This window comes from Euprymna scolopes, chromosome 20, assembly GCF_053919585.1.
Source record: "Euprymna scolopes isolate OS-2025 chromosome 20, ASM5391958v1, whole genome shotgun sequence".
In the NCBI taxonomy this organism is placed as follows: Eukaryota; Metazoa; Mollusca; class Cephalopoda; order Sepiida; family Sepiolidae; genus Euprymna; species Euprymna scolopes.
Window position 1 is genome coordinate 15,370,639 of NC_136501.1, and position 8,663 is coordinate 15,379,301.

The 8,663-nt window shown below is 39.5% G+C and overlaps 1 protein-coding gene across 1 annotated transcript in view; it reads right to left on the minus strand.

Annotated features, from left to right (window-relative positions):
• LOC145241335 (uncharacterized) overlaps positions 1-2,178 on the minus strand; it is a 110,928-nt gene extending 108,750 nt beyond the window's left edge. The window contains exon 1 of the mRNA XM_080104180.1: positions 1,414-2,178. Coding sequence (XP_079960306.1) covers positions 1,414-1,917 — 504 coding nt within the window. The 5' untranslated portion in view covers positions 1,918-2,178. The remainder of the gene's footprint in view (positions 1-1,413) is intronic.
• Positions 2,179-8,663: the final 6,485 nt, after the last annotated feature.

An 8,663-nucleotide genomic window follows, 5' to 3' on the forward strand; every position in this document is an offset into this window, starting at 1 on the left:
ACTGAATTTTACCACGTACTTTATGCCACAGGTACTTGCGGTTCGAAATTCCGTGCAGATTCCAAAGTTCAACAGAAAGATTCAGAAATACAAGATACGCCTGAAAAGGGTCGGAGGTTACAAAGGCTGAAACGTTGTGAAAATCACACTCAAGATGAGAACAGTAGTCCGAATAATCCAAATCATCAATCCTCATCTAAAAAATTCGAACATAAAAGCGTTTTCTTGTTTTAAAAACTAGAGTTTATTTTTGTGCATTACCGAGCAAATATGGGAAGCCAGGGAGGGTGAGCGTTACCGTAACTTCGGGTTTAATATGTATGTGTATATGACAGCCCTTTAAGAAATTCGTTTCGTTTCTTATCGTTGGGCACTTTCAGTTGAATTAAAGTCGGTCAATTTAGCTCTTATGCATAGATCATCGTATAACGATTAGATCACTGTTTGACTGACGTAAATGAACATTTAAAATTAAAATGTTTAAATTCAACGTTATTTCACGCGGTTAATGGTAGCCGAATTGATATGGTCTTCGCTAATCGATCCAGAGATGTCTCGTGTTGCGGGGTTCGAATCGTTCGACTGGTGTTAATCGTGTCACTCTGCACTGAAGATTCCCGAAAGGATGAAACACTAGTGTCTGTAGGTATTTAATTATTATAGTAAAAAAATAATTATATATATATATATAATGGTTTGTATTGCCTTTAAACCAAATACAGCTATTATTTCTAAAGAAAGGAAAACTCTGGTTATTTAGAACCTATTTTCAAAACAAAAATACAGAAAACTTTATGATATACGTAACCCGCGTCACGGAATGAAGATAATCTAAAAATCACATAAGTATGCTAAAAAAAAAAAAAAAAAAAAAAAAAAAAAAAAAAAAAATCAAATTTTTTGACAAAGCGAGATGTAATGTTTTCATTAGTCATGTTTTAAAGGGGTGCACTTACTGATCTGCGCTATTTTTTAAAATCGTATTTCCAAGTTTAATTAAAGTTTTATGTTTTTTTTATTCAGTTGTAAGGTTAAGGTATAGAATGTGTACAAAACACCTTCCCCTCCCTATGTTAAGAATGGCTTTTTAAATAACGTTATTTCGGCACAGATCATTAAGTGGACTAGTAACAATAAAGTGGAGACAACCCAATTCGAACTGTAAAGATCAAAACCAACTTTGTAATGGATTCGATTTACTATTAAAATCGCTATAAAAAATACTTGATCATTTTGCATGATTTTTGGAATATGACATCTTCGTTTCGTGACAGGTACGTATGTCAAAGATTTTTTCTGTAATGTTTTTTTTTTTAATGGGTTTGATTGTAAACGAGTACCATTTTTATTATCGCAGAATGTAAAACTGCTTATACCATTCCTTACGAATGCAAAACAATAACAAAAACTTACTTCGATTGTTCGGAAGAAATCATTTGTGGTCCAGTTCGAATTCGTAGTAATTTCCTGCAGTTCGTGGTCAACCTGAAGTGTTTTTGGTGAATAAAAATCATGGATATTCTTGTTGGAGTTAATATCGTTGTACTGGTCAGCCCACGGACACATGGGAGGTATCCGAAGGGTCATAGGTCGGTTCTTTTTAGAATTCGTATCCAACAACCCGTTGTTGTTTTGATAGAGCTGCTGTCTGTTGTTGTATTCTTGGATAATGGCTGGCCATTGGGGGCTCCATGGAAATATGGAAGGATCCTTGGTGTCGTACGTCTTGGAACCTCCCGGGAAATGGAGACTACACACGCTCGTGTACCGAGAGGTGATGCGGAGATTGGTGTTTCGGATGAGGAGGATCCACGCCTGGCGATGTTCCTTATCTTTGGGCAAAGTGTAAAAACGAAGACCCCCGTGTCTCTTGGAGTCGGCACAACAGTACGGTACACAACAGTTGACGTTCGGCATGATCGCCCAAGAGAAAGGAGAACGTTAATAATAATGAAAGCTAAGCAGGGTTTTTGTTTTTCTTGAAAGGATTAAATAATAATAATGGCGGTTACTTCCCCCGAATATCAACCATAATGCATCAGGAAAACGACCGAACGTGAGAGTGAGAGCGATGGAAGGGGGCACCTTGTAAGCCGTGAGGGGGGCACCTTGTAAGGCGAGAGGGGGGAACTCTTCGACCCCCCTCCCTCTCGTTTTAAATATGTCTGCTTTCTCTCCTATTAGTAGCTGCGCTAAAAAAGAAGAAAAAAATTGAGTTGCGAAATCTCTACATTAATACTATTGTATGACCATTTCTCGTGCGTTTTTGTGTTTGTATTTCCCGTGTCAACATAACTTTGATAATTGCATATTTAATCATTTTTATTTATTTATTTATTTATTGTTTAATCTAATGTTAGTCATTTATTACAATAGACAATTTTCAAGTAGTAAATAAACAAAACAAATATATGACAAATGTTACCAAAGGCAAGACAAGTTACTCTTCTACCTAGCCGAGTGAGGTTTTGGGGTGCTTATTCAGATTGGCACTTATGACGGCACTTAAAAGTAAATAAAATACAGAAAAGTATGTACCAGTTACGGAACGGAGATTAAATATTCCAAAAATCATGTAATTTGATCAAGGGTTTTTTTTGTTTTGTTTTTTTTTTTATTTAAAAAAAGAGCAAATTTTAGGGTACATATGCACTTATGTTATCGTGCTGAAATGTTATTTAGAAAGCCATTTTTAACATGGGGAGGGTATATTTGTAACTATTCTGTATTTTCACTTCACAATTTAATAAAAAAAGATATAGTTAAATTTGGTGCTGGTGCACTTATTGATCCGCGCTATTTTTAAATGGTATTTTCTAATTAAATTTAAGTTTTACGGTATCTTTTTTTTTTTTTTTTTTTTTTTTTAATTAAATTGTTTGGTGAAAGTAGAGAATAGTTACCAAACAACCTCCTCTCTCCATGTTAATTATGGCTTTATAAATAACTAGCCTAGGTGCCCGGCATTGACCGGGTGTTTGGAGGTGTGTAAGGGTGTTGGTTGAGCAAAATAAAAAAAATGTGGTTGTAAGCAGGCAGACAGGCTCGAACCCATACAGCGTAAGACAAGAACGTGATAAAAAAAAGCGTGACGTCTTTGCCGTTGCATCCATGGAAGTGGCGAACGTCAAAATTAAGGCTAATCAATCGAAAAGAGTGGATGATGACTTGCAAAAATATCTGCTAAAAAAGCGACTCCTCCTCGTAGAAAACTTCCCCGTTGAGGTTGAAGGAATTAATGTTTTAGGCCAATTCTTCGATATTTTTCGTCCAAAAGTCCGAGGTTTAAAACGATATTGATTTTGTCATGCTTCGACGTGTCTGTCCATCCAAAGCAGGGGTGCCCGGCGTTGCCCAGGTGTTTGTAAGTGTTTTTTTTTTTTTTTTTTTTTTTAAATAAAAAAAAAAGGTTGGATGCCGTGCCACGAGGGAGGAAAAGAAGGAAAAAAAAAGAAGAGTTTTGGCCGGGTGACGAAAGACGAAATAAAAAGATAGAGAGGTAGGATCGAACTCGCTACCCATTACGCCATAGTGGATAGCAAAATGAGTTGATAATTAAGTTAAGGATCACGCAGGCACACAAATGAACACCTGGCTGGAGGTTGTTAAGCTTCCTGCATTCTGCCGTTTTATTTGTTTCCCCACAATGTTTGGGAAAACCAGCTCCCCCAAAAAGGGGCAACTCGGGCAGTGTCCAACTATATAGCAATTGTCTGATATGAAGGGCTTCCCCCACACTGATCAAACCTAATTGACTTCAAAACGTCCCGGCCCAGAAGGCCAGGCAGGTGCAGCTATTTATTTGCTTCCCCATGAGAGCAAATTAGATACAAGGTCGTTTTTTAATGTAAGGGGAAAAACCAGCTCCCCCAAGGGCTCACTCTGACAGGGTCAAAATTATCTGGTATGAAGGGTTTCTCCCACATTGACCAAACACTGATTGCTTCAAAAGCAATTGTCTGATATGAGGGGTTGCCCCCACATATTACTTTGATTGCAGTATCTGCAGAACAGATACTACACTTTGAGGTCTTTGACCCTGGGCCAAGAAGGCCGGGTGGATGCCTTTGCTTTGATTAGTTTTGCTTTATTTATATGAAAAAGACAAGAAAACATTCGAAACGGGAGAATTTTTTGAAACTATATCAAAATAAAGATAGAGACAATGTCCGTTTGCAAATCGGAGATATTACAATCTAGGAAGTATATGGAAACTTCTCCCAGGATGTAACTGACGTGAGAAGGCCGACAAAAAAAGCCTTTCGCAGACGTACAAACGCATGCGTCCATTTTGCCTTTTATATAATAGACTAGTCTAGGTGCCTGGTGTTGCCCGAGTGTTTGGGCTGTGTATTGAGCAAAAATTTTTAAAAAGTGGTAGTAGGAAGGCAAGCTCGAACCCACAATCCAAAGGCGGAAAAGAAAGTGAAAGAAAACCCAACATCTTACCGCTACACCAAAAGTGTAAAGTGTTCAAATTTAGCAATGTCAACCATTACGCCATAGCGGATAGTGAAATGAAATCACGCACTTAAGTCTGGTTGTAGGTCAGTTAAGCTTTCAACTTTCTGACGTATTTGTTTCTCTACAATGTTGGAGAAAACTAGCTCCCCCCAAAAAGGGGGACCTCTGGCAGTGTCCAAATGAATAGCAATTGTCTAATACGAAGGGTTTCTCAACATTGATCAAAATCTTAGAACTACACGCCAGTGGAACTCTCTGCCGCTTGCCTGTTTCCCACCTGACTACAACTTGGACGTCTTCAAGTCCAACATAAACAAACTCCTGACAAACCGCCCCCTTAAGTAAAACACTCTATCTAACCACCCAATACTAATAATTACTACAATACTATCTCATTGATTACTGTACATGCAATAACCCTTATCCCTGAGTGGCCTTCGGGCCTTGATAAGTGGTGAACCCCATGTGGGAAAAAAAAAAAGAAAAAAAAAAAGAAGCTAATTGCCTTCAAGACGTCCTAGGCCAGGAGGCACTTGTGTTTGCTTCAGCCAGTTTCGCTTTTATACTAAAAAGACAAACACTATCAAATAAAAGATAGAGACGATGTCCGTTCGCAAATTGGAGATATTACAAACTAGGAAGTATAAGGAAACTCCTCCATAAATGTAACCGATGCAAGAAGGCCAACGAAAAAAAGCCTTTCTTGGACATGCACAAATGCTCACACTCATTTTGCCTTTTAAATTATAGACTAGCCTGAGTGCCCGGCATTGCCCGGGTGTTTGGAGGTGTGTGTTGAGCAAACAAAAAAAAAAAAATGTGGTAGTAGGCAGGCAGGCAGGCTTAAACCTGTACAGCAGGAAAAGAATGTGAAAACAAAACGTGATGTGTTTGGCGTTACATCCATCGCCAAACAAAATGTGACGCAGGTTTAAATTAAGGCTAGATTATCGAAAAGAGGGGATGACTTTAGAAAATATTGGCGGAAAAAGTGACTTCTCCCTCTAGAAAAGTGCCCAGTTGAGGATGAAGGAATTAATGTTTTTGGCCAATTTTTCGATATACAAAAGGAGGGTGAACCTGTAAATTCACCCTAGTCCGTTCATCTGTCCGCACTTTTCTCAATAACCACGCCCTGGAAGTTTTTTTAGATTTTGCACAAACATCAAACATTATATGAGTAAAAAAAACTAACAGAACAGATGGCCAGATATTTAATATAATCTGATATTTCTTAGCTGAAAGAACGTTTCAGTTTGTTCTTGATGGCTGTAAATCGAAACATTACATTAATGTGGGTATGCCTTAGGAGTCGATATTTGGACCTGTATTATCCCCGATCTTCTTAAACCACTTCTCTGATGCAATAATATATGCAATGAGTATATTTATTGATCACACCATGCTCAATTCTCGACATACGGCAAAAATCGAATTTACAAATATCCAAGGAAATGGTTGAATTCTTAGAAAATTTTCCCCAGTCTGTGGTGGAATGGGGTAAAAAATGGACTGTTACATTTGATGCTACTAAGACAAAACTTCTTTCCTTTAACAATTATAAAAAACCTTTCCAATCACCGGCTGCCATGGCTGATAGCACTCTTCCTGTTAATCCAAAGTTCAAACTCGTCCATGTAATATTCACAAGGTGAATTGGAATACAAGTAACAGACTCAAGCAAATTACCGGTCTGCAAACCTAAACTGCTTAAGGAGTAGATAGGCACTGTCTATTGCCGGTTTCCATACTCCTTCTTTGTCTATTAGCCAGGCGTAGAAGTCGAATCACACAGTCAACAGAAACACTCAGTGGTCGATCTTGTTTCCTGACTAGGGCAATGAACGCTGTCTTTCCCCACTCCCGGCACATCCCATCCTTTAAACTGGACACTTTGGAGTGCTTGAATGCCGTAATGTCAGTGCAAGTAGATTGGGTTGACCATCGTCCAATGAGTTGAGGGTACCAGATAGACACTTCCTGGCTGCTGTTCCCGACTGGTAGTACAGGAGCCTTAACTCTTTGGTAGTCCTTAGAGTGGCTGCTCCATCAACAGTTGTATAATATCGGGATGTTTGTTGTTCCATGTCGCGCATGGAAATGGGCCCTGCACTCATCCCCAGTGGGCATTCCTGAGGCCACAATCCTAGTAGATGGAGGGACAACTGTGTGCTTGTGTTGCATCTGGTATTCCACATAACCACTTGCTCAGCCCCCCCTTACCTAAACTAAAACTCTTTAAAATAAAAATGACAGTACATTAAAAAATTATGCTAAAACCAGGCCAAAACTCAAACAAAACCAACCTGCCTTTTCCCTTGAGGCTTGCATTTATGAACATCCGTGGGCCTAGAATTAATTTAAATTATGTTGAAGCATTTCTCCTAACAAACACCCCGGATATCTTAGCACTAATTGAGATTAACCTACACTCCTCCATCCCCTCTAACTACTTTAACATGCCTGGCTATCTTCCACTCTGCCGTAAGGACTCTGACAGACATATGCATGGGCTTGGAGTCTACATTCGAAACACCCTCCCCTTGACTAGAGAAACTAAACTAGAATCAGACGATCAAGCCTTTATGTGCTTTAGACTTAACATGCAACATAACATTAGCTACTTTTATTTTCTCTACCGCTCTCCCTCGACCAAGGACTGTATCCTAATAAACAAAGTCTCTGACAACATAGATATAGCACTTTCCCTCGACACTAGCGCACAAGTGCATGTGTTTGGCGACTTCAATGTCCACCACAGCAACTGGCTTGGATTTTCTACTTACACAGATGCAGCTGGTACCACAACACGTAACTTCTCTATATCTCATTCCCTATCACAGATGGTTACGTCTCCAATCCGTTTCCCAGACCAGCAAGAACAACACACATCACTTCTATATCTGTTTTTGATCACAGTTCCCGATGACTGTGTAACGAATGCCCACAGCCCTCTAGGGAACGCAGATCATACAGTGGTAATGGTTGAAATCGGCCTAAACTCTAGAGCCCAAACTGAAGAGCCACTGCTCAAAACAATGAAATATTATAAAAAGGCTGAGTGGGAAGCCATCAGGGATCTCATCAGGGATGCTCCATTGCGAAATATTTTTTCACTTCCTGCCGCGCAAATGAGACGACTGAATGGTTCAAAACGGCAATAAAAGCACATGTTCCCGCACGGAAATTTTTTAGCAAGCCCCACTCTTCCCAATGGTTTACTTCTACTTGTGCAGCTGCAATAGCGCAAAGGCAGCATGCGTACCGCAAATTTAACCGACATAAGTCCAGATCAAACAGACAGAAGTATATAGTAGTCAGCTAAGAGAGAATTTACTGAAACCACCAAAAAACGCATCGAAGCACAGATATTAGGAACCCGTGACTTCTGGAAAAACTATAACAGTGTAGTAAATAATGGGCAATCAACAATTCCCCCATTATCCAACAATCATGAGGTTGTTTGCTCTGCAACTGAGAAAGCTAACGTGCTTGCCAGACGGTTTGCATCCAACTCCACACTGGACCCTGCTAACTACCCCCTCCCTGACTTCCCTTTGCAGACTGATGCCACACTAGATGATCTGAAAATTACCCCTTCTCAGGTGCATACTATCATAAGAAATCTTGACACTGCAAAAGCATGTGGACCTGATCTCATCCCGGCTGTGCGATTAAAAGTGCGCCGCTGAAGTAGCTCCAGTACTCTCCAAACTTTACAACAAATGCCTTAATGAATCTTGCTTTCCTGCCTGCTGGAAAACTGCCTCTGTAGTACCAGTTTTCAAGAATTCTGGTAAAAGAACTGACCCATTAAATTATCGCCCCATTAGCCTCCTCCCACTCTTCGCCAAAATATTTGAGACCATAATTAACCAAGCTCTAGTCCATCACCTTACAGATGCTAAACTTCTGACTGACCAACAATATGGATTTAGACAAGCCCGTTCCACAGCAGACATCCTAACTGTAATCTCAGAATGTATATATCATTCACTGGACAAAGTGAGGGAGGGTAGAGTGGTAGCTCTAGATATATCTAAGGCTTTTGACAGGGTATGGCATGATGGTCTTCTCAAGAAAATCAGATCATACCGTATCACTGGAAGAATTCATAACATAATTAAATCCTTCTTAGATAAGAGAAAAATCCAGGTTGTCCTTGACAGTCGTACATCTAAACAATATGATATAAAGGT